Raw genomic sequence first — 25,978 nt, forward strand, 5'->3', positions numbered from 1 at the left:
TCTTCTGGTTCCAACATTTCCATCTCTTCACTGGCTAACGGGACGGCATCGGCTCCTGGCTAGGAATTTATCTCAGTGGCATTACAAATATTCAGCTCCGCTCTCCCCATGCAGAGGCAACACACTTTTGGTATAACTTGAGTGAAGGGGGGATTGGTATGTGGGGGTATATTTTGTTGCCATGCAGCTGAGAGGAGGGTTGGAAAGACTGTCAGGATTTGTGTGGTGGGTTGTCCTTAGCCCAGAGGAGGCATGGGGGAGGTTATTGGTAGGACTTTGCCCCAGAATTGGCATAGGGAGGTAGACTGACAGGATTTGGGGCGGGGATGGCCTTCGACAGTTGGAAGGAGGGCAGGAATGGCCAAGTTAAAGGGAATTGCAAGGATTTGGATGGGGTTTTGTAGAGGAAAAGTGAATGTCAGGACTTTGCCCATGTGTTTTGTGGGGTGAAGGGTGTCAGAATTGGTCTGGGCGGAGATTTGCCCCAATTTGGTGTGGGGACAATAATCAGGAGAGGAATGAAAGTGGGTTTGCCCCTGGACTTTTGAAGAAGTGGGAATGACAGAATGTGTACACGGGGTCGTGGGGGAGAGGGTGTTCTGGGGTTGTCAGGATTTTGGTGAGAAATTGTCCCCTGACTGCAGGGGTCAGATTTTAGGAGCAGGTAGATTAGTAGGATTTTTCAGGGGCAGGGAGTGGGAATTGACTTCTGTTGTCTTGGGGGAGGTGTCAAGATTTGGGATTTTGCCCCTGGACTGCTGGGGAAAGGGGGGGATGTCAGAATTTGGGGGGATTTTACCCTCTGCATTGTTGGTGAGCAGTTCTTATAATTTGAGTGGGGTCATGTCCCTGGATTCTCAGGGATGCTCTGCTCAGGATTTGAGTGTAGGTGTTGCTCCTGGTTTAGAGAGAGAAAGAGAGAGAGGATTTGAGTTAGGGTTTGCCTGGTTTGTTGAAGAGGGTCAGGTTTTGAGATGGCTGCCTGGATAGGTTACCCAGGATTGCTGGGGAGGAAGAATCCAAGTTTTGGGGGGTGGGGCAGGTTTGATGTGTGCATGAGGGTTTGGGCATGAGGTTACCTCAGATTATTGGAGGAGGTCAGGGTTTGGGGGGCTACCCTGATGTGTGTGTGATGTTTGGGAGGGTCAACCTGGATTATTGGCAAGGAGGTCCTGTTTTCAGGGGTCTGTCCTATATGTGTGTGAGGTTTGGGTGAAGGGGGTTGTTGTGGATTATTGGAGAGAGGGTCCTGATTTGTGGGGCTGCCCAGATGTGTGGGGGATTGGGTGTAAAGTAACCCCAGATTACTGGAGGGGGGTTCATGATTTGGGGGGCTGCCCAGATATGTGGGGGATTGGGTGTGAGGTTACCCCCAGATTACTAGAGGGGGGTGAATGATTGGGGGGGGTGCTGCCCCAGATGTGGGGTGTGAGGTTACCCCCACATTACTAGAGGGGGGTGAATGATTGGGGGGGTGCTGCCCAGATGTGGGGTGTGAGGTTACCCCCAGATTACTGGAGAGGGGTGAATGATTGGGGGGGGTGCTGCCCAGATGTGGGGTGTGAGGGTACCCCCAGATTACTGGAGAGGGGTGAATGATTGGGGGTGCTGCCCAGATGTGGGGTGTGAGGGTACCCCCAGATTACTGGAGAGGGGTGAATGATTGGGGGGGTGCTGCCCAGATGTGGGGTGTGAGGTTGCCCCCAGATTACTGGAGAGGGGTGAATGATTGGGGGGGTGCTGCCCACATGTGGGGTGTGAGGGTACCCCCAGATTACTGGAGAGGGGTGAATGATTGGGGGGGTGCTGCCCGGATTGCGGGGAGGACTCCAGGTGGCGGTGCCCGCAGTGCAGGGCCAGGTCCCCCCTCCCGGGGCCGGGCGGGCCTCCGGGCGGCTGGGAGCCGCTCCTGCGCCGCCAGGGGTCGCTGCAGCGGGCGGCCCCTCCCTGCGGTGCGGCGGCGGGTCGCTCCCCGCCGGCCCGTGTCCTCTCCGCGGCACGGCGGCCCTTTCACCCCGGGGAGCGGGTATAAAGGGGGCTCCCCGGCCCCCGGCCGCCTCTCCGCCCGCCTGGCCGCAGCGCGTGAGTCGGTGTCGGGCCCCGCCGCGCTCCCGCCGCCGCCCAGAAAAACCAAAAAACCCAAAAAAATCGCAAAAACCCGAGAAAAAAAATACTCCCAAGAAACGAGCCAGCGCCGGGGCGAGAGCGGCGCCCCCCGGTCCGTGCGGCCCCTCCCCCCCCCGGGTCCGTGTGTCGGTCCGGTCCCTGTGTCCGTGCGGCCCCTCCCCCCCGGGTCTGCGTGTCGACCCGGCCCGACCCCCCCCGGGTCCGTGTGTCCGTGCGGCCCTTCCCCCCCCCGGTCCGTGTGTCGGTCCGGCCCCTCCCCCCCGGGTCCGTGTGTCCGTGCGGCCCCTCCCCCCCGGGTCCGTGCGGCCCTTCCCCCTCCCCGTCCGTGCGGCCCCTCCCCCGGTCCCTGTGTCGGTCCGGCCCCCCCCCGGTCCGTGTGTCAGTCCGGCCCCTCAATCCCCCCGGTCCGGGTGTCGGTCCGGTCCCTTCGCCCCCGGTCCGTGGGTCTGTCCGGTTCTTCCACCCCCTCCCCCTGGTCCGTGGGTCTGTCCGGTTCCCTCCTCTCTTCCCCCCACCCCGTCTGTGTGTCCGTCCAGCCCCTTCGGTTCCCGCCCCTGGTCCGTGGATCTGTCCAGGTCCCACGTTTCTCTCCCACCCGTCTATTGGGTGTGTCCGTCTCCCAGGCCCGGTCCGGCTGTCTGTCCCTTTGGCCCCTGGCCCTTCGGTGTTTTTTCACGGCTCCAGCCCTCGGCTGTCTGTCTGTCTGCGCCCTCTTCGCTCCACGTGGGTCTCTGCCCTTCCCCTCCCCCCTGATCGTGTGTGTCTGTCTGTCTGTGCCACCCATCGCACGCGTGTCCTCCCCTCGGGAAAGGAGCTGCCCATGGCTCCCTGCCTGGCTCCTCCAAACCAGTATTTATTAGGCTAGTCCGAGGAACCGGAGTATATTTTATATAAAAATAGCGACATATCTTTTTCCTTTTAAAGAAAAAGGGAAAAAACCCTATAACTATATATTGCAAAGTTTATTTTATTTTTGTCCAAGTTTTTTTTATCTCAGAAAATGAAATAACACAGCAGCCTCAGACTTTGGGTCTGAAGGATTTGGAAGAAAAAAATAATATATTTAAAAAAGAGAAACGCTTCTTTTTTTTAATTGACATTTTGCTTTTTGAAACAAAGGCAAAGTGGAAAAACTCCACTGTGTGGAGGAGGCCTTGGATTTAGTTGTTGGGTGGGTGGTGGGGTTTGAACTCCTTGCTTGTGGAAGGCTTACATTTTTTTGCCTATTTCCAGGCCTTTTATCTATCCAGCTGCTTCCCCTCTTCCTCTCCCAGGGCCTGAGATAATCAAACACACCTCTTCTGCACCATTCTATCCCCACCCCCAAAATCCCCACAAGCTTCTTCTGCACGAACCCCCAATCTGCTGCACGAACCCCCAATCCAAGTCAAGAGCACTCTGCTCTTATCCTGACTTCCCATTGGCCTCTACTTCCTTCTGCCCTGAGGGGGACCACCCACCCCTTGTTCCCACTTCATTTTCCCTTAGCCAAAATTAGTGATTTTTAAAATATATATATATATAATTGTAAATTCCGTTTTAGTTTCTAAAACTTTGTTTTAAAAACAAAAAAAAACCTTTAAAAACAAATTAGTTTCTGGTGGGAGTGCGTGCTGAGTGGAAGATGAATACGGCTGCTAGTAGCTACCCGATGGCGTCATTGTATGTGGGCGACCTGCACCCTGATGTCACCGAGGCCATGTTGTATGAGAAGTTCAGCCCTGCTGGGCCTGTACTCTCCATCCGAGTCTGCAGGGATATGATCACCCGTCGCTCCCTGGGATATGCCTATGTCAACTTCCAGCAGCCAGCTGATGGTAAGTTGGACATAAATGCCTATCCCTCTTCTTTTTCTCGGAACTGTTTTTGCTGTTTGTACAAGTTCCCATACAGTCACCTAGCTGTGAATGAGAATGGCAGGGGCAAGCCGCTTCATGGCAGCTCTGCTACTTGGTTATGAAGTTGGAATGATATTAACCACTTCACCTCTTCAGAGTCCTTTGCAAACATTAACAAATCTTCACAACACCTCTGTGAAGCAGATAAGTAGTACTTCTGTTTGCCAAAAAGCAGCTTCCATGGACTCGCTTTTTCCTGACTCATTTGAGAATGAAATGTTCCTCGTTTTCCCTCCCTGAATTGTCCTGCGTTAAGCTGCGTGCCTGGGTCTTTATCCAGTCAGCCACCTTGAAGGAAGCTGAAGGCTAGTCAGCATCTGGTCAGACCTTCAGTCCGAATGACTGTAAAGGAATCTTCCCACTCCCACCCTCTACGTGAGACTTGGGAGGTGCAGTGGGCTGAGGATTGTAATGTCTGGGGGTATATCTACACTGAGTTGTAAAACCCATGGCAGCGAGACTCAGAGCCTGGATCCACAGACTGGGGTTCCTGCAACAGCACTATAACCAGCAGTGTAGATGTTTGGGCTCAGGCCCTGACCCCACCCCCTTCCCTGGCTCTAAGATTCTGTCATGGTTTTAAAATGCAGTATAGACATACCGTGGGTAAACTGTCTGTTGGCTGCTCTAGTTTGCTATTGGTCGTGAAGTTGAAATGCGGCATTTACTGATGCTTTTTCTACCCTTTTAAAAAGGAATACACACCCAGCTCACATGAAGCGCTGATGGAGCCTTGCCTGGCTTAGGCTATGTTCAAGGTAGGTATCTTTGGCCCACAGCAGCAGAGCTTTGAGAAGGATGGGGCAGAGGAAGTCAATGTTGAATATGTCCATATCCAGAGAAAAAGCTGGGTCAGCGTTGTCTGCCCTAGTCCCCGCAGTCTTGCATTACAGACACCTAAGGGCTGTGACTTAGCAGCATCTTTACATGATGTAAGCCTCTAGAGTGGTGAACTTTTAACTTTAATCCAGAATTAGTTTGCAACAGCACAAACTTCTACTACAAGTGAACTCTATTGTATCCGTTAGATTCAGATTGAAGAATACAGTCTTGTATTCACCAAAGGAATACATGAATACATGGTTCTTGAATCATGAGCTTTCTAATCTGTAATAAATAGAATAGTTACTACATAACGGATATATTCCGCTAAACCTATTGAGAAGCAGAGCCTACTGGGCTGAATTCTTGTCTGGAATAGTGTGGCCCTGATTTTATGCTGCCCTGGGTTTTCATCTTGTCTCCTGATACGTGAGACCCCAGAGTAGCACCTTCCCCTCTTTCCCCAGTGGTGCTGATTGCTTTGAATGGCTCTTCTGCTCCTGCCTATTGACGTGTTACTAAAAAGCTGCCTCATAGCCCGATGATTTTTTTCATACGTGGAGCCTTTGGAGTTGCTTCATACACAGGCCAAGCAATGTACGATGTGGTTTAAGACTTCACAGCAAGAAGGGATGGATTAGAGAGAGGCTGCGGTTGTACACATGGGTCTCTTCTTAGTCCTGTAACTTCCTGTGTCATTACCTCTTATAGAACACTTTTGTGTTCACAGCACCTTGTAAACATTAACTGATCCTCCTAAGCTGGGAGAGGTAGGTATTATCTCCCTCTCGGGGCTGGGGAAAAAATGGGCAACGGAAACAAGGCCAAGTGGGAGTCAGACCTCAGATTAGATGAACACAGAGATGTAGTCTGAGTATCCATCAGAAGAAAGGAAGTGATGCAGGAAAATGTAGCGATGCAAACTTTTTCTCACTGTAGCTTTCCTAAAGCTGAGAAGGGAGTAGAGCAGAGGACAGTTTTAAAGGGGCCCTTGAGTACTATGAAAGCAAACTGAAACTATAAGGGGCAAAGTGTTGCCTTTTTAGAGTGTATGTGAGTGATTTGTTATGTGTTCTCTGTGATCTATTAAAAAAAATGCCCTGTCATGCATAAAAAGTAGAAGACAGGTGGCTTTCCAATATACTTCAAGATCACTTTTCACTGCAATAAATAGGCAGGTATTTGAGGGTGGGGTTGCTTCATACTTGGCTCCCAGTAAGGCAGCAGGCATTCTAGAAAGTCTCTGCTGAAGTAATACTCTGGCACAGCAGCAAGTGTCTAGTTACTTCTAGGTTAAGGAGGCCAAATGACTAAAACATGGGAAGCCTTGTCACTGAGAAATGTACGGGAAGGAGAAACCACCAAATTCCCATTGTTTTCATGAAAAAGATCTCTTCTGAAGAGCTTTGAATTTCTCCTACGTGGTGATCCCTGCTACACATGCTGTTCGGCTGCATGAGCAAGAGACGGCTGCTTCAGTAAACAGAATATTGTCAAACCCTTTGGAAAGACAAGACCATTGGTGGCACATCACAATCTCTTCGTAAGCAAGACTTGTCATGGAAGAGCAGAAAAAGAGTTCTTGTTTTCCCCTTTAAAGATGGCATCCACCTCTACCCTGATATAACGCCACCCGATATAACACGAATTCAGATATAACGCCGTAAAGCAGTGCTCTGGGGGGGCGGGGCTGTGTGCTCCGGCGGATCAAATCAAGTTCGATATAACGCGGTTTCACCTATAACACAGTAAGAATTTTTGGCTCCCGAGGACGGTGTTATATCGAGAGAGAGGTGTATTAGTATCAACACAGAGAAGGAAGGATGCTCGTGTAGTACTGCAGTTTGCCACAGTGCTATTTGCCATATTGTTGCTGTAAGCGATCTCTTATGGTTTGAATATTATTGTAAGATGTTACAAAGTAGCATTTTAGCACAAGGTAAAAGTGTTCCCCGGAGTTCTAGGGAGAACAGACTGCTTGTTTAGAAGTTGTATTCAAAGTACTTGCAGATGTTTTTCCAATGCATATGAAATAGTAATAAAGAATTGAGCAAAGAATCTATAATAGTCCATGGAACCTTCCATTCAAGGATCAAAGTGCTTTACAGATACAGATCAATCATGCCTCTACCTCTCTGTGAGGAAAATAGTCTCATTTTACAGGCAGAGAATCTGTGGCTCAGAAGTTGACTTGCCCAAGGTCATGTGGCAAGTCTTTATCAGAACAAGGAATCAGAGTTAGAACTCGCTTGCAGTCCTGTGTGGTAATCACTAGCCCATGATTCCTATACCCAGGACACTTGCATCTAAAGTGCAGACCACCTGCTTTTTTACATACTTTTTTATTAGCTAGTTAGGGTACCAGGTAGTGGAATAGTGATTTTTCTGGGTGGCCACTGCCTTGGCTGGCCAACATCAAAGATATGCCTGTTGGAGAAGGGTTGTTCTTGGGGAGAGAGTAATACTGCCTTAGATTACACATCTCCATGGCATAGTAATGGGTGACTGTCGAATCCTGAGCCTGTTGTATCTATTGGGTTTTTGGGCCCGCCCAATGCTAAAGGATCCCTCCCCCCCCCAGCCTAAGGGGAGGATCTGTGGGGCCTCAGAAACCCACTAATTTCAGGGGACAACTAATAAAAGAAGGTAGACTGACCAAGACAATGCTCCAGTATTCTGGCTGATGGTTAGGTTGATAACCATGGCCTTTAACGTGGTTCTTATTAAAACACTGAAGAAAATTCTTTCAGCTTCATAATTAGAAGAGGAATTGAATGTTCATGTGTGATTAGCTGTAGTTCAGCTTTCATAGTCTGGCATGGCCAGGTGCGTTTTTTTGTTTGTTTTAAAAACACAGTAATAAGTCAACAGACAAGCTTTCATATGGACTTGTATGTATAGCTAAGTTGTTACAGAAGCCCATGGGAAGAGAAATCATTCCCCCAAAGAATCTTAACGAAAAGTCAACAGATGGAATGGAGTGTGACCAGTCTGTTGACTTTTGGTTCTTATTGTTGAGACAGTGAGTATATTTCCAGAAATCTCTGAAGGGAGGCTTTTCCACAACTGTACAATGTGATCGGCTTGCAAAAGGTCTCAGGATATTAGAGACACAAGGTGGGTGAGGTAATCTATTTTATTGCAAGTTGGCACAATAAAAGATATTACCTCACCCACCTTCTCTCTCTGATAAGAATGTAGGTACTCCACCTCCCTGCCAGGCTGTCTACGCTGGGAATTAGGTTGGTATAATTGTGTCATTCAGGGGTGTGGATTTCCACACCTCTGAGCAACATGGTAATACCAATATAAGGCTGTGTCTACACTACGCAGCTTTTAGCGACATGGCTGTGTCACTACAGCTGTGCTGCTAAAAGTCGTGCAGCGTAGCCGCTGTTTGTCGGCTCTCCTGCTAACAAAAAACTTCCATCCCCAATGAGTGGCATTCCTGCCGGCAACGCCCCGTTCACACTGGCGCTTGTTGTGGCAAAAAATTTTTGTCTTTCGGGAGGTGGGGGTTTAACACCAATGAAAGACAAAAGTTTTGTCGTTCAATTGCCAATGTCGACATCGCCTAACTTTGTAGTGTAGACCAGGGCTAAGAAAGCTTGGGGAAGTTTGTATGTAAAGGACGACTTACCTCCTTCAGTGTCCTTCTCTAACTGAGCCCCACCAGCACTTGTCATGGGCCCATGAATTATTCATGTCCAATTATTCCTCCGTCAGCATCGCTGACAATACCCAACATTTCGTCTACAAAGAAGTTCTTTTGCGAGCCTCCCCCATTAGGACGACCCAAACTGTATTTGAAATCTTTCTTCAAGGACATTGAATGAAGAATCAATTCATTGACTTTCTAGAGTTTAACATGAGTTGTGGTCAAGTAACATACAGAAAAGCAGAGAGAATGAGCCTAAACAGTCTTAAACTCACCAGTGGTAAATAAATCAGAGTGGCTGAACTCCGGCTCTTTTTTTTTTTTTTAAAGACACAGTGGTAATAAACAGGGACAGAAGGTCCCTGGGGCAGCTTTCCTTGCAGAGTAAAACTCTAGTACTGGCTCTCTGATGGCTGAAACTTTGCATTGTAGTTACCCGCCTTTATGAGCCTTAACTGCAGTGGCGAACTCCAGCATTGTTTCAGCACTTGATCAGAGAGTGGGGAAGGGGGTGTTACTGTCCGGCAGGGAGTGTCTCAGTAGTTTTCACTAGGAACAGGCATGAAACGGAAAAGAGTGGTGGGTTAGTCAGTTAGAAAAGTGAGTATGCTGCAGCACTGTGTCAGCTGCAGATGACTGTGCTGGAAGGATGACAGGAATCCGTAGGAGAGAAACAGACACAGGGATTGAAGTGGCTGAAGCTTTGGCCTAAATAGAAGTAAATGTTGGAAGTGTTTTTCTAGTTCAGGGAAATGAATCAGAGGTGGGGTTTTGGGCTAATTCAAGCCACTCATGCCCGTTCACTAAAATGGTGTGATTGTGCTTTGTCATATCCACAGATGGAGATGTAAACTTCCCTAAAGCACCGGGAGAATCTATTTCGGACCACTCACTGTAATGCTCACAAGGGGTCTTTAAACCGACTTCAAGCAGCAGACAGTGATACTGTGGCCTAATGTATTAACAGAGACAGCAGCAGCACAAGTTCTGCTCCTAGCTAGTAACAGTAGAAGAGCTGAAATAATGCGAGTAGGATCCTAACTAGTCTGTGGCTCAGTAATTGTCATAGAGTTTCAGAATTCATTCTGATTGCGTGCCTTTGCTTCAAACTGCTTGTCACCTTTCAACAGGAGTCCTGTTTCAGCTACAAATGGTGTATACTATTAGTTTGTGTCCTTGCCAACACATGCCTCTGGAGGACCTCTCCCTGCTATAAATAAATGCTGCCAAATTCAACAAGCTGGACTGAGTTGCCTTTTGAAGTGCCTACTGGAAATGGACGGTGGTAAACTGCACATTGCTGAAAGAATGGCATTGATTCAGACTGTAGCAGTTGAGGAATAAATTGAGTACGCCGGTTAGTTGAATTGAACCCTTTTGACTAAACAAAGTTAGCTGAGCCCCTCTTATACAATTTTACATGTTCACTTTCCTTTGCAAGTGCGTAGTTCAGGAACAAGTGAGAGGGGAGTTTCAGCTGTGTGAGGAGAATGGGAGCGTGTGACAACACTCAAAAAGAAAAGCCATTTCTGTAGCAGATGGAAACTTCCCACTTAAGAAACATTTCTACAAATAGGAGTTCAAATAGACTCATATTTCAAGGGGGTCTTGGTGACTTTTGTTGTATATGTTGTGGTGGTTGAGCTCCATGCTGACATGAAGATAATCCATGAGCTAATTTATTGCATAGAAAATGTTGGATTCTCTAGATCCTCTTTCATCTGCAGCTAGAGATCAATAAGTGGCATGTGTAGCCAGCAGACAATCAAAATCACACTTCTCTTGAATTTGCTGCTGCTATGGTGTAGCCAACAATCTTTACTTCTTTGAGGCCCTGAATCTAAATATGGAAAATCATCCATCCAAAAAAAAAAAAAATGGAACGTCAAATCCAGTTCAGAGGTTTTTACTCTAGTATGTGGGTGAAAGTGGGCTGAAAGGAAGCCAAACAAACCTGAGAAGATAGGTTTCTTATCTCATGACTATTCTTTGATTTAATGCAGGTCCGTCCTCTTTTTTTCCCCTGCTTCATACTGGGAATTAGTGTCCTCTTTCTCTTCCCCTGCATACTGTCGGAGTATTTTCTGGCATAGAAGTGTGTCCTGAGCATCTTAATTTTATGAACAAGATCCTGATGTGCATATGTAATGGTCCTTTTAATACACCAGTGGATAACAGAAATAGAATCCCGTAGGGGGTTACATTGGGTTCAGTCAATCTACATTGCTGACGTTTTAGAATTTAGACGGATACACTTCTCTGTTTACAATATAGCATATGCAGATTTCTTTCTGATTTTTCTTATTCCTCTCTGATGCGATCTTTAGAGTGGGTTACTAAAGCACCATTTTTGCCCCACCATATTACATGTTTATGTACCTCTCCCTGCACCAACAAGGAGAATAATCCCTCTTCTCTTAGGCCTCATTTGCTGTTAACAGGGTTTGCCAGCATAGATCTACTGGTAGAACTATACCAGGAAACCCCCTTGTGAAAATACAGCTTCAACTGGCAAAGGAATTCTCTTGCTGGTAAAGCTTAAACCAGTTCCCCAAACAGAATAAGCGATACTAGCAAAAGGACTTTTTTGCCAGCATAACTGCAGCTACCCTGGTATAGCAATGTTGGTTGGGGGTATGATTTTACAACATTTTTATGTTGGCGGAAGTCTAGTGTAGACTTATACTAGCAAAGTGCTTTTGTGGATATGATTTATTTCTTTAGGGAAACTGCTATAAGCCATGCTAGCAGAAACATTGTGCCTCCACCAGAAGGCTTTCCTGGTATAGCTATACTGGCAAATCGTTTCGAGTGTAAGCTAGGCCATACAAGGTGTTAGGAGGATTTAGTGCAGAGTATTGAATATTGAGGGCTGTCAAGCAATTAAAAAAAATGAATTGTGATTAATTGCGCGATTAATCACACTGTTAAACAATAATAGAATACCATTTGTTTAAATGTTTTTGGATGTTTTCTACATGTTCAAATGACAACAAAACACAAAATGTCCAGTGCTCACTTTATATTTATTTTTATTACAAATATTTGCCCTGTAAGAAACAAAAATAGTATTTTTCAATTCAGCAAATACAAGTACTGTAGTGCTTATCTCTTTATCATGAAAGTAGAACTTACAAATGTAGACTTATGTACAAAATAACTGCATTCAAAAATAAAACAATGTCAAACTTTAGAGCCTATGAATCCACTCAGTCCTACCTCTTGTTCAGCCAATCGCTCAGACATACAAGTTTGTTTACCTTTGCAGGAGATAATGCTGCCTGCTTCTTGTTCACGTCACCTGAAAGTGAGAACAGGCGTTCCTAAAGCACCGTTGCAGCCAGAGTTGCAAGATATTTAACATGCCAGATGCGCTAAAGATTCATATGTCCCTTCATCCACCATTCCGGAGGACATGCATCCATGCTGATGATGGGTTCTGCTCGATAACAATCCAAAGCAATGCAGACCAATACGTTTTCATTTTCATAATCTGAGTCAGATGCCACCAGCAGAAGGTTGATTTTCTTTTTTGGTGGTTTGGGTTCTGTAGTTTCCACATCGGAGTGTTGCTCTTTTAAGACTTCTGAAAGCATGCTCCACACCTCATCCCCCTCAGATTTTGGAAGGCACTTCAGATTCTTAAACCTTGGGTCAAGTGCTGTAGCTATCTTTAGAAATCTCACATTGATACTTTCTTTGCGTTCTGTCAAATCTGCAGTGAAAGTGTTCTTAAAGTGAGCATGTGCTGAGTCATCATCCAAGACTACTATAACATGAAATATATGGCAGAATGCGGGTGAAACAGAGCCGGAGACATACAATTCTCCCCCAAGGAGTTCAGTCACAAATTTAATTAATGCATTATTTTTTTAATGAGCGTCATCAGCATGGAAGCATGTCCTCTGGAATGGCAATGCCATCTACAAAAGTCCCATGTGAACGCCTTTTTTCGCTTTCTGGTGACATTGTAAATAAGACATGGGCAGCAGTATATCACATAAATGTAAACAAACTTGTTTGTCTTAATGATTGGCTGAACGAGAAGTAGGACTTAGTGGACATGTAGGCTCTAAAGTTTGCATTGTTTTGTTTTTGAGTGCAGTTATGAAACAAAAAAAATCGACATTTGAAATTCTTCTTCTTCTAGCTTCTTCTTCAACAGTCAACAACTCCTTACCTGAGACCTGAGGAAGAGTAGGACTATAGGATACTATAAATGGACTGGATAACTAAATTCATGGTATGGTGGCTAAGTCCATATGGCTATTATGGATAGGATGATGGTGTCCCCCCCCCCTCTCTGTCCCAGTGGAGATGGGGAGATGGATGGGAGAGAGATCACTTGATCATTGCCTGTTAGGTTCACTCCCTCAGGGGCACCTGGCATTGGCCACTGTTGGTAGACAGATACTGGGCTAGATGGACCTTTGGTCTGACCCGGTACGGCCTTTCTTATGTTCTTATGGCATTTGAAAGTTGCATTTTCACGTTAGAGGTTGCACTACAGTACTTGTATGAGGTTAATTGAAAAATACTATTTATTTTGTTGTTTTTAGAGAAAATATTTGTAATTAAAAATAATATAAAGTGAGCAGTGTATACTTTCTATTTTGTGTTGTAATTGAAATCAATATATTTGTAAATGTAGAAAAAGATCCAAAAATATTTAATAAATTTCAGTTGTTCTATTGTTTAACAGTGTAATTAAAACTGATTAATCGTGATTTATTTTTTTTTGAGTTAATCGCATGGGTTAACTGCGATTAATCAACAGCCCTACTGAATATGTGTAAATATTAAAGATGCATCATCCAGTCTGTCCCCTTGGCTCCTACCACCATGCCTTCCCTCTCCCTCAGGAAAACAACTTCTCCTGTCTGTCTCCATGTAGAAGAAGAAGACCTCCTTGGGTCACTTCGTCCTAACCCATTCTTGTACTCGTGACATGTTTTACCCCAGATATCAAAGCACTTTACAAAAGTAGGTAAATACCTGACGTTTGCTTAGAGGGATGCTAAGGCTCAGTTATTCAGTGAGTTAGTGGTAGGACAGGGGGCAGGTCTAGACTAGGAAAACAGGCCTTTATTTTCAACCAAGTTAGCTCTAGGAAAAACAAAATTATTTTTCCAAGGTGAGACAAGGCCTAGGTGTCTTGATTCCCAGTCCTGTCTTCTGATTGCTAAACTATGCCATTACTCTTGTGAAAAATAATCTATACTAAACCCGTTTTAATGTAGTCTTGTAAACATGTCTAATGACCTAGCTGCAAATACGTCAATTTAAAATAGGCAATGGAGTCTTTTATTTTTAAATGTCTAATCTTACAATAAAGGTCAGTTGGCCAATGGATTCACTGGCCAAAGGATATCACCTAGGCCTTGTCCTTTAAGTGTTCAGGAGACTACATAAACTGGAAGTGATTCAAAGAAAGCTGTAGTACTAATGCAGCAGCGATCTTTCTCCTTTGCCATGCTGCAGAAGCTTGTTCTTCCTGACTTTCTTCTCTTCACAGCTGAGCGTGCTCTAGACACCATGAACTTTGATGTGATCAAAGGCAAACCCATCCGCATTATGTGGTCTCAGCGGGACCCCTCTCTGAGGAAGTCGGGGGTTGGGAATGTCTTCATCAAGAATCTGGACAAATCCATAGACAACAAGGCACTTTATGACACGTTCTCAGCATTTGGGAATATTTTGTCCTGCAAGGTGAGACTTGGTACCTTCCCGAAGCCCTGAACACCCACCTTTGTCTAAGAATCCACCTTCCATCGCACTTACTTGATCCAACTAAACACACACGACAAGAGATGGAAAGTGGGGATGTCCACCATGCTTGGGCAAGGGAATCTCCAAAAGCAGAGCAGAAAAGGACATAGCTGAGCAGAAGAGGGAGGATCATTAAAGTTACACTTGATCTTGATCGTCAAGGCACAAAGCTGTGCCCAGCTTTGAAAGCCTCTTCTTAAAATGCCTTGCTGGCTCTGTCCCTTGGCATGACTTGTTTTCCCTTGTTGACACGCCACTTGTGCGAGCACAACAAATGGAAAAGCTGTTCTCTGCAGTTGAAGATACTAATGAGCACAAGTTTCAGGCTATGAAAGAGTGGGTTAATGTTTGGCTTGTAGCTGGCATATGATTTAAATCTGGGATTCTGGCTTTTGTATGTAGTACATCAGCAATACTAGGTCAGGCTTATCCTTGTGGAGAGCACTTCATTCACAGATATGAGTCCTTCACAAGGGAGTGTGCGTAGCAGCAGAACCCAAGTCTCTTGTCTCCTAGCCTAACTTCCTATCCACTGGACCATGCTTCTCTCCAGTACTTAGGTTTTGTTATTTATTTGTATTGTACCAAGGAGCCCCAGTCAAGAATCAGGACCCCGTTTTTATCTTAGTCAGACCTTCTGTGTATATCAAGGAAAACGGAGGACGTCTCTGCTGTTATCCTGTTACCAGTATTTTCTGTCTTAGTGCAGAGCTGATGATCTGATTTGTTCCATCACTTGTAGGTGGTGTGTGATGAGAATGGCTCTAAGGGCTACGCATTTGTGCACTTTGAGACCCAGGATGCTGCAGACAGAGCCATCGAGAAGATGAATGGCATGCTGCTCAACGACCGCAAAGTGTGAGTGTCACAGCCAGAAGCAGCAACGATCGCATGAACCATGATGCATCTCGGTATTAACAGGGGACACACAAGGCTGCTGGTTCTCCTGGCCCAAGCCTTGACCTGCTACCTCTCCACTACAGGGCTGGTGAGTTTCCCTGCCCAAGCCTTGACATGCTACCTCTCCACTAATGGGCTGGGTGGGTATCCTTGCCCTACACTCTCCACTGCAGAGCTGGGTGGGCATCTTTGGCCTGCCGCCTCTCCACCATAGGACAGTTGATTCTTCTGCTTGGTCTCTGGCCTGCTGCATCTTCCCCCAGCTCCTACCAGACACTCACTTTTAGCCCACTGCAAATCACACACCCACCCTTGAAAACGAGTTTTTTCTCACCGTGACTCTCGCTTTTTCTTTTCAGATTTGTTGGGAGATTCAAGTCCCGTAAGGAGTGGGAGGCTGAGCTGGGAGCCAAAGCAAAGGAGTTCACCAATGTTTATATTAAAAATTTTGGGGATGACATGGATGATGAGAGACTAAAGGAGCTCTTCAGCAAATATGGTAAATACACTCTCGCTGCAGCTGCAAACCTTGTACCCCCATAGTAATTCACATGAGTGCTGCCACTTCTGAGTCACTCTGAGGACAGAGAAGCAAGATAATCCAGAGAGAGTTGCAGTTGTCAGACAGGAGGCAGAGACTGGGACACAAAGTGAATGAAAGAAAGCCAGGTGTTCTGTGAGGCTTTAGTTTTTGATTTTGAGAAGCTCTCCTGGAAATGTAGCGTAGCTAATGCCCTGCTAACTCTGTCCCTTGGCAACAGGCAAGACACTGAGTGTTAAGGTGATGACAGATCCCACTGGAAAGTCCAAAGGCTTTGGGTTCGTGAGCTTCGAAAAACATGAAGATGCCAACAAGGTACGAAACTGCTTTCTTTCTAGTCGGGTGTTTATAAGGAAGTAAGTGTGGGAAGCCATCAGCTAGTGTAGGGATGGGGAACACTGATCCTCAGAAAAGTTTAGAGCTGAGAGTGTCCAGTGTTGGGTTGAATAGCTTCTGCATTTCACCAAGTTGGACGTTCAACGTTAAAGCCTACATTCCCCCAAACGACTAGATCTCTGTACGGTATCCTGTTGGATAAATAGCAGGAATTTTATCTGATCAGGGACCATTACACCAGGAGACAAAGTGCAGGGAAGTTGGGGAGGATGCTCAGAAATGCTCTTCCCTCAGAGTAGGTCTTACAAGATTTGTCCCTGTAAGGGTTGAATAATCATCTGTATGTTCACATCTCTCTGCTGCGGGTCCGGAATTTAGAGTGAGCTGTGTGAGGCTGGTTCCTGCTGACAGCTTCAGTTTGTATTTTACCAGGCCTTTATTTAGATGCAACACAAATGTAATGCTACAGGAGAGGGGGATGGATTGCTGGCACTCAAGCTGGTAGTAATAGGAGTAGCTGCCACTTTTTCACCATTTGACAGGAATTTTCTGTTTGAACCCCTGTCCAGGCAGTGGAAGAAATGAATGGAAAGGATATTAATGGAAAAATGGTATTTGTAGGCCGGGCACAGAAGAAAGTAGAGCGCCAGGCAGAGCTGAAACGGAAGTTTGAGCAGCTGAAACAAGAGAGAATCAGCCGGTACCAGGTAGGACAGTGTGTGTTCCTGTTCTGGATGCAGGACCCATCTTCAGGCAGAAGTGTACTGGTGGACTTAAAGGGAACATGCCTATTCTTATTTAATTGTCATCTTCCAATACTGACCTCTAGAGTTAAAGGCAATCGCCTAGTATTGGCAGAGGGAATCCAGGGGTCAGAGCTATGGCAACAGACTGAAATTTTTAGTCGCATGTGAGAATAAAGTCTGGGCTTTGTAAGGACTATCAACATAAAGTGTCAAGCATGTGGTCTCTCCTGCAGTTAAGAAGACTGACACCTTACGTGGATGACAAAAGGTAGCAGGGAACAGGCCACCTTCTGTGGTTGTGGCTTATGGTAAAGCTAGCTCAGGGTATAGTTTGCATCTAAATCTTTCCTGATCCTTGCAGGGCAGTGCAGGACTGGGGACACATGATGCTACAGCAAAGCAGAGGAAATCCAGACAGGCTCCTTTCCATTTGCACTGGGACTTGTCTCTACAACTCTGCAACATTTCCTGCCCTGAGTTATTAGGGGAGAGAGATCTGGGTTTGGCAGCTAGATGTGGTTGCTCAATATTCCCTAAATATGCAATTTCTTCATTGGTATGGCTGTCTTCCATATTGTGAGCCTCATGTATTAGTATTCTCTCTTCTAGGGTGTTAATCTGTACATTAAGAACCTAGATGACACTATTGATGATGAAAAACTGAGGAAGGAGTTTTCGCCTTTTGGGTCTATTACAAGTGCCAAGGTATTGTCAGGGTTTATAGATTCTTAGATTTCAAGGCCTGAATGGGAGGGTCCATTATCTAATTGGGGCGTGGGGTTGAGGGTGATTCATTTATCTGTGGTTCTCTTAAGCACTGAAAACATCTTGACCAGTCAAGATGTGGATTTCAGTGGAACGAAAATGTGTTTTTACTTGAGAATTGTATTGAATACTTGCTTCATTGCTGAGGAGGTGGGAAATGGCAAACTGGCTTGTGTTTCAAGTGACTGAATGCAGTTTAAAAGGTGCACCTGAATCTTTCCCATTCCTTGCAGTACAGTGTGGGCCTGGGGACACATGGTGCTAAAAGAAAAGCAGAGTAAATCCAGACAGGTGGTTTTCCTCCCTCATTGAGGGCTTGTCTCTACAACTCTGCAACGTTCCTCCTCTGACCGGAGGTTGTGGAGATTCACTAGGGTAAAACATACAGCTTCTCTTTATTGGCAGGGAATAGGAAGGAAGTAGAGGTTTCGTTGGAAGTAGCAACAATTGATTCATTGCTGGCTGACCCACTCCCTCCAGACAACAGTCCCTTCCCGTGTGATATACGTGAAAGATCACTGAGTACTTGAGTCCCCTGAATTGTGAATAGATTGCTATGACTCTAGCCAAGCCCTCATGAATGGACCTGCCTTCACAATGCTGCCACTCTGTCAATCCCCGTTTTAGGTGATGCTGGAGGATGGACGAAGCAAAGGGTTTGGCTTCGTCTGCTTTTCCTCTCCAGAAGAAGCTACCAAAGCCGTGACTGAGATGAATGGGCGTATCGTGGGCTCCAAGCCATTGTATGTTGCGCTGGCACAGAGGAAAGAGGAGCGAAAGGCCCACCTCACTAATCAGTATATGCAGCGCATTGCCGGAATGAGAGCCCTGCCTGCGAACACAATCATTAACCAGTTCCAGCCAGCTGCTGGGGGGTACTTCATGCCTGCTGTGCCCCAGGTAAGCCCAGCTGAGTAAGTCAGAGTGGCTTTACTACCAGCATCGCCTGGCTTGAATCTCTGACGCAGCAGCTGCAAGGACTCCATTGAGTCTTTCTGCTGTGCCTTTCGCCAGGCTGCGGCTCCTAATATGAAGTACCTAGTCCAGGGGATTCGTTCTGTGGCTTCCCAGCTGCCTGCTATTGTCATGTGACACTGGGGCACAGAGCACTGAGCTCAGGAAGGGTATCAAATCCTGTTGTAAACATTTTACATCACTGGTTTAGATATGGCTCCTTCATTGTTTGTTTGTTTTTTTCCGGTCCTCTTCAGGCTCAGAGCAGACCCACTTACTATGCACCCAATCAGATGACGCAGATGAGACCTAACCCACGCTGGCAGCAAGGGGGGAGACCTCAAGGTGAGTGTGCTGGAAACGGAGCTGTGGCTTTAAGACACCTGTTTGTCTTACTCTCTGATTATCCTCCACACTTCCTGTTGATCCTGTGTCTGATGCCCTTTTGTGCCACTAGACGTTGGAAGAAAAGTGCAATTGTTCCCCTGCAAAGAACAGACTAGACGTCATTCTTGGTCGTGGCTGGGCTGCCGGGTGGCGAGGGACACCCACCCGTTCTGGGGACTGAAATCCCTGCTAGGCAATATCCACACACCTGATAGCATCTGTTGTTGATCTGGGCTCTGCCATGCCAGTCCCTGAGAACTACCCTCTGTCTTACCAGGGCATACTCTGTAGTCTCCTGTGTTCATACAAGTGTAGCCTGCTGGGTTTCTAGAGCCACAGTTCCCTCTCTTTCCAATGTGGGCAAGGATGACAGCAACAATGAGGACTTCTCCATTGAATCCCCTTCCTTGACTCCCTCCTTCAAGACACGCGTGCACACGTCTCCCAGCTGGTGGGCCGGGAACTGCTAATCATTTTGAGAATTTCCTCTCATTGCCTTTCTCTCTCAGGATTCCAAGGAATGCCGAATGCCATGCGCCAGTCCGGACCGCGCCCAGCACTGCGCCATCTGGCTCCTACTGGCAATGCTCAGGCCTCGCGTGGCCTCCCTGCTGCTGCCCAGAGAGTTGGTAAGCAGTCCAGCTCTTACTTTCTTCTCCAAGTCTAAGCGGGGGCTGCAGAGTCTCTTGTGTTTCTGAAGACTGATGCCGGATGTGGATGGCAAGAGGCGGCATGGTAGGGCCCCACGTTTGGGTGGCATAAGTTAGGGTAAAGAGAGCACCTAAATCTTTCCCATTCCTCGCGGTGCAGTGCCGGTCTGGGGACAGTTGGTGCTATAACACAGCAGAGGCAATCCAGACAGGTTGCTTTGCACTTTAATTGGGACTTGTCTCTACAACTCTGCAACACTTACTACCCTCTGTGTGATGATGGAGGTTTCTCCAGAGTTAGATGTCCAGCTCACCCTGTTGGAGAGGATGTAAGTAGAAAATGTCTCACAAGCAGCATCTGTCATTGGTTTAGGGTGATGGAGAAAAGCCCCGCCCTAAGGTGGCCCAGTGTTTCTGGGGTATAACTCTAGAGAGGTGACGGCGGCTCTCTTCCACTGTAGTACAAAAGGAACTAATCTCTGACTGGGGCCCCGGGTTACAAGCTCCAGGAAGAAACACACGCAGCAGGATAATTAACCTCTTCCCCAGCTATGTCTAACATGACAAACTAAATATTACACAGCTCAGAATAAGTTGGCAGGTAAGGAGCCTGTTCAGCTGCCGGTTATGTTGTGTTAGTGCAGCGCCTCACACAATTTTAGTTCCAAGTATATGTATTACGAGGATGCTTTATGCAAAACAGGGCTTGGTCCTGCTTGATCCAGGACTGAGCTCTAGCTTGGTACCATTGCCTCCCTGTCACTGAAAAAGACAGGGTTCTGCACCAGTATTTGGCTCTGCATTGAATAAACTCTGCTGCTAGACGGTGGTGGTGCTTAGTTGTGGGTGTTCACAAATTCCACACTGCTAGCATCAAGCTAGGATTTAGACTTGTGTACCACACACTTCTGTGCATGTGTATAATCTGGTATCCTATTCTTCCTTTGCAGGCGTCGCCGCTGCAGCTCAGAATTTAGCCCCTCGTCCGCCTGTAACTGCCCCAGCTCCCAGAGCAGTTCCCCCTTATAAATATGCCTCAACTGTCCGCAGCCCACACCCAGCAGTACAGCCTTTGCAGGTAATACGAGGGGCTGTGTTGCAGCCAGCAATGGTAAAGTTAGACCATAGCAGCTACAGGAGCAGCTTTTACAGCTAAACTTGACTGTAAAGTGGATTTTTTTTTCCCCAGAAAGGCCAGATTACTTTGATAACAGAGATGGCAGAATTTGGGAAGCTGGCTGTGCTCCTCCACTTACTCAGCTCTGCTTGTGCAGCTCAAGCCAATCATCTTGTTTAGCCTGGCAGGCCCCTTATTTGCCCTTTTCCCCCCCCCCAGGGATGCTCTTGGGTCCTTGCCGCCAACTTTGTCTCTGGCCTCAGCTGCACCGCGTCGTCTCTTGGCCAGGCTGGGTAGCACACAGCCTTTCTCGAGGGATCCTTGAAGATGCAGCTAGACCCCTCTACAGAAGCCACCAGGCACATCCCTGCATTGTTAAACAGCAAATCTGAGTGCTGCTGTTGTCCCAGCATCACATTACCCCATCAAGCAGTCCTGTACCTCACAGCTCTAAAGCTGTCCATACGTAGGACGTTTACAAGCAACGTGCCTCCAAGGTCCAGGATTCCTTTTTGAGGCTTGATTGTGAAGCACTGAACCAGTCTTGTCCATAGGCCTTTCCAGCTGCACAGGCTCTGCCACGGATTTATTTGTGTCCTTGGGGAGGAGCTAGATAGTCTCTTGCTGTCGCTAAACAAAAAAACCAACCGTTCCCTTTTACACGTCACAACTGAATTCTCCTATTGCTTCTTACAGGCACCTCAGCCTGCAGTACACGTACAGGGACAGGAACCTTTAACTGCTTCTATGCTAGCTGCTGCCCCTCCCCAGGAGCAGAAACAGATGCTGGGTAAGTGACATTATAGTTCTTGAGGAAGAAATGCCTCCAGGGCTATAAGGAAGCTAAACACATTCCTTGTGATCCTATTCTAATTCAGGACACTTCACGGGAGTTGGAAAGCATCAGTCTTTCACATATGAGGACACTCCAGCCACTTTTGAGAAAGCAACTGGACACATTTGTAGCGAAATCCCTTCTGTAATGCGTGTACAGATAATGGTTAAAAGTGCGGGGGGGGCGGGGGGGGACTATCAGGGTTTGAAATGTTCATTTCACTGGCACCACAGCTTCCAATTCCAGTATTATTGGCTCCGCCTTGTTGAACTGCATTCGGTTTGTTTACATGGAGATCTTCCCAGTGTCTTGTCTGCTCTACATGGACAGTAAAGTCCCTCTCGCAATTCTGGGCCAAAATTTTCCACAGCCTTCGCTGCTGTCTACCTGGTGGCTGCCCTTCTCCCTGAGTTTGGCAGCATCCCACGGTGGTACTGGGTGCATATACTTTGTAACGGTTTTGAGATGAGGTGCTACAGAAATGAAAAGTTAATGCCCTGGCTCAAAGCTGGTGATTTACCTTCCCTCTTTGTCATAATTGCTGCAAAGCACCTCAGAGCACTCTACAAAGACCATCTGTTTGACCTTTGCTTTCCTAGGAGAACGTTTGTTCCCCCTGATCCAAGCTATGCACCCCAGCCTTGCGGGGAAGATCACAGGAATGCTACTAGAGATTGACAATTCAGAGCTACTGCACATGCTGGAGTCTCCAGAATCCCTCCGGTCAAAGGTAAATTCCCACGCCCTCCGTGGCAGGCTTGGCTGGAGAGTGATCATGGATCTTATTTGATCATTTGTCTACCCCAGGTGGAGGAGGCTGTTGCAGTGTTGCAGGCTCACCAAGCCAAGAAGGAAGCTGCCCAGAAGGTGGGCGTGGTTGCTGCTACCTCTTAAACCAGGAAGACTGGTGAGTGCATCTCTGCCCTCCCCTTCAATCCGAAGCTTTCAGTATCAGAGTAACTAGAATACTGTTTGTAAGGAGTGCAGCCTGCCTAGAAATGGGGTTAGGGCTCCAGCAGAATTTCAGTCCACTCCTTGCAGATCAGTGCAGTTTTGCATACAGAAATTCTTGAGGGTAGAAGCTTCAGAACTTTTCTTTTAGAGATCCATTCACATTTCATCTTCAGACGGGTTTCTTGAGTTCCTGAAGTATCTCCAGCCGCTAGCCTGTCAGGGAAGGATAAAAATATACTGAAATGAGATTTGTGAAGACCATTAAATTATTAATCCATGTCAAAGAATAGAATCCATCAAAATAAGAGCAAAGCCACAAGACATCAGTCATTTTTGGGCAGGGCAAAATGGAGACACAGCACACCTAAATGCCCAGGTTTATCCAAGTTGACAAGTACCTTTAATTAAAATTACCTACTGTGTTTTTAATTCTTACTGTTACCAGTGATTCTTGTCAATTAGCTGCTAAGTAAGGCTTTCGGTTTCTCTGAATGCCCCTGTGGATGGGTGGCTTAAACTACATCTAGATCAAGGGTAGGTAACCTATGGCACGCGTGCCAAAGACAGCATGTGAGCTGATTTTTCAGTGGCACTCACACTGCCTGGTCCTGACCACCAGTACCAGGGGGCTCTGCATTTTAATTTAATTTTAAATGAATCTTCTTAAACATTTTAAAAACCTTATTTACTTTACATACCACAATAGTTTAGTTATATATTATAGACTTATAGAAAGAGACCTTCTAAAAACATTAAAATGTATTACTGGCACGCGAAATCTTGAATTAGAGTGAACAAATGAAGACTCGGCACACCACTTCTGAAAGGTTGCCGACCCCTGATCTAGATTTTCACATGCCTTTCCATAGCAGCTTCCCCTCATAAATTCCCTAACGTAGATTAGTCTGGAATTACTGTGGTCCAATAAAAGATATTACCTCACCTGCCTTGTGTGTCATGTCCTGGGACCAACTCGGCTACAACACTGACCATTAAGGCACTTTATATGAGGCGGTTATGACAGGGTATCACCACTTCTGGCGCTAAAGATTTATAGGAAATCTTCCATTTCGGGAGACACTGTCGCTTTAAAATGACAACAGCCAATCTGGCAATTCATTATAAAGGACAAATGTAGTATGCAAATTAGATAGTAAATTTGCCCCTTGGGTTTTTTAATGGGTTGGTAATTTTGAATATTGGCACACTGGGCTGGATTGAGCTTTGTTGCCTGTAGAGAATTTAGTATTTTCTTAACCTTTTTTCCCCCCCTCATAGGATGCAAAGAAGCCAAATAGCCCCTTCACAGACATCAGCTCAAGATGTTTGGAGATAACTTTCGCTGTCCTGCAGATCTCAACACCATGCAACATATCACATAGCTATACTGTATTTTGTAAATTAATCTTTAAAAATCTTGTCTAAAAAGTCAATTCCATGACACTTTAGGTTTCCAAGACCAGGATTAAGTTTGCAAGCTTTTCCTTTGTGGCCAGGACAGAGCTAATCTTTGTCTTTTCTAAGCAGGACATTGAGGATTTCTGACTGAAAGTTTTTTGTGGGTTTGGTTTTTAACTGAACAATCTAGTTTGCGAAGTCTGGAAAGCCTTTATCAATAAAGGAATAAAACCTTTCATTAAATGGGTCTTTTCTCCTGCCTATTGTGCCAAACCACATGCATTTCTTTTACTTGTCAGAAGTAAACTGTTAAGCAATTGTCACATGATTTAAAAACTTAAAGTTGTGATTTAATGGCACTATTTTCTCTCTCTCTGTCTCAACATGACAATCCCTGCTATCAAATAGCCATGCGAAAATACCACTTGACATTTTGACTTCAAACTGCAGTGTTTGGGTCTGGTTGGTATTTGAAAAGTAAACCTTTAAAGAAAGCCCATTTTATTGGAAATAGTGTTGATTTCATAGGTGGGACACAGTCCTCTGAAATGGTATTGGGAGACATTTTTCAGATGAAAGATAGAGAAGGGGTTCTGATTACATTCCATTAAAAAATCCCAGGGCACTGCAAGAGTGGAAAATACCAGACCATTCTTCACGCTGGATGACTACATACTGTGTACCTCCGTTCCTCCTGCATATTCAATTGGATATTTTATTTCACTTCCGTTTAAGAGTTGTATAGTGTCGTATTGTGCTAGTAAAACTATTCTGCACCTTCAAGGTCCCTGCATTTCAGTGGCGGGAGGTTTTGATGTGTGCTATGTAAAGTGGTTTGGGGATGTTCTTTGGCATGGAAGGTATTCTATAAATGACTTAGAGGTACAGCCCAACAAGGTAGGGTTAGTATTATCAAAGGATTTAAGAAAATCTCCCCTAAAGGAAAACCGCAGAGCTGGAAAGCACACTTCAGTTTCTCTGCAAAAGGATGATGATGTCTGCTTCACAGGGGAGTTAAGGCTTAATACCGAGTTGCAAAGCATTTTTAGATCCTTGGAAGAACGGTGCTAGAAAAGTATAAAGTGCTCTTTTGGTTTCTAGATTTAAATGCCACCTCGATTTTCCACTTTGCCAATCTGTGGTGTTTTTGAGAGCAGGCCAAGGTATTGAAATATACAAGAATCCCCCTCTGAAATCTGGATTCTGGTCTATAACTCTGCCTAAATCCAAGAGAGAAGCTAGGACAGCAAAAGTACAGCAGTGCAGTGCCCTACATCTCCTGAGGGCAAGTCACAAAGCAGAGAATGTTGATTCTAATGATACGGACTCCTTTGTATGGGGAATTGAATAATACATTGTAACAAGATCCTGAAAAGGCTGGTAGTTCTTAAAGATCGGTTACACGTTGGACCTGTTATCTTAGCTGACCACTCTAATAATTCTGTTTCTGCTTCCCAGACGCAGTACCACAGTTCATAAATTTAAAGCAGGAAAATGGTTACTTTGCAGTCTGGTGGCATGACACTTACCACACTAATTGATTGTTTGGAAATGCAGCTGTACCTCACTGAGCATCCCAGTCAGGGTAGGACCCTGTGAAATGTGTTAGGGACTCCGATGCAAACACAGCTCTTGCAAGCACCTTTAAGTCCTATGATCACTGGACACCCTGCCATTCAGGATCAGGTATCCAGTGGGGTAAATCTTATAGCCCCATTTACAATCTATCCTCAGTCAGTTTGCATTAACTCCTACTTCTAAACCACACACACAAACTGCTGCACCTACTGGCTGTAATGCTAGCTGGAGCCACAGAAACTCCTCAGAAGCAATAGCAACTAGCGGATACTATGGTTAGGGGGGGGAAAAAACCTATAACTCAGAGGTTGCTTCAATAATCTTGACCACCTAATCGCACTGTAGTGGATAAGGTTTAAGATATTTGTTCTGTGGAGGGCAGTTGATCAGCCTGAATCACTAGGTTGTTGGGGTAATTTCAACCTCTTCCCTAGGAAAAACGCCCTTCTTCCTGGGGTTACTAATTCAGATTCTAAGGCCCAAAGGGACTGCTGGGATCATCCACTCCACTGCACAGCGCAGGCCTGAGCCCTCCCCCCAAAT

The 25,978-nt window shown here is 46.1% G+C and overlaps 1 protein-coding gene and 3 non-coding genes across 10 annotated transcripts; all 4 read left to right on the plus strand.

Annotated features, from left to right (window-relative positions):
* The first annotated feature begins 22 nt into the window (after positions 1–22).
* On the plus strand, positions 23–24,100 carry PABPC4 (poly(A) binding protein cytoplasmic 4). 7 transcript variants are annotated; one of them, XM_039511127.1, is made up of 16 exons: positions 23–130; positions 3,722–3,944; positions 14,021–14,214; positions 15,017–15,132; positions 15,534–15,673; positions 15,936–16,030; positions 16,621–16,758; positions 17,407–17,502; positions 18,190–18,462; positions 18,774–18,861; positions 19,413–19,532; positions 20,504–20,631; positions 21,367–21,460; positions 22,105–22,235; positions 22,313–22,412; positions 23,738–24,100. In XM_039511127.1, exons 2-15 carry the CDS (start codon positions 3,752–3,754, stop codon positions 22,397–22,399), a joined length of 1,893 nt encoding a protein of 630 aa, XP_039367061.1. In that variant the 5' UTR covers positions 23–130; positions 3,722–3,751; the 3' UTR covers positions 22,400–22,412; positions 23,738–24,100. The 7 variants fall into 7 exon arrangements, 6 of the variants coding, with proteins under 6 accessions (XP_039367061.1, XP_039367063.1, XP_039367062.1 ...); XM_039511129.1 differs by lacking the exon at positions 23–130 and adding an exon at positions 139–156; XM_039511130.1 differs by lacking the exon at positions 23–130 and adding an exon at positions 4,721–4,783 and having other exon boundaries at positions 3,817–3,944.
* LOC120389470 lies at positions 17,131–17,264 on the plus strand. Its single transcript, XR_005590945.1, has one exon. It is a non-coding gene; the product is annotated as a small nucleolar RNA SNORA55 (small nucleolar RNA).
* Positions 17,768–17,903, plus strand: LOC120389471. The gene has a single exon (XR_005590946.1). It is a non-coding gene; the product is annotated as a small nucleolar RNA SNORA55 (small nucleolar RNA).
* LOC120389469 lies at positions 19,681–19,814 on the plus strand. The gene has a single exon (XR_005590944.1). It is a non-coding gene; the product is annotated as a small nucleolar RNA SNORA55 (small nucleolar RNA).
* Positions 24,101–25,978: the final 1,878 nt, after the last annotated feature.

This window comes from Mauremys reevesii, linkage group 23 (genome assembly GCF_016161935.1).
Source record: "Mauremys reevesii isolate NIE-2019 linkage group 23, ASM1616193v1, whole genome shotgun sequence".
Lineage (NCBI taxonomy): Eukaryota > Metazoa > Chordata > Testudines > Geoemydidae > Mauremys > Mauremys reevesii.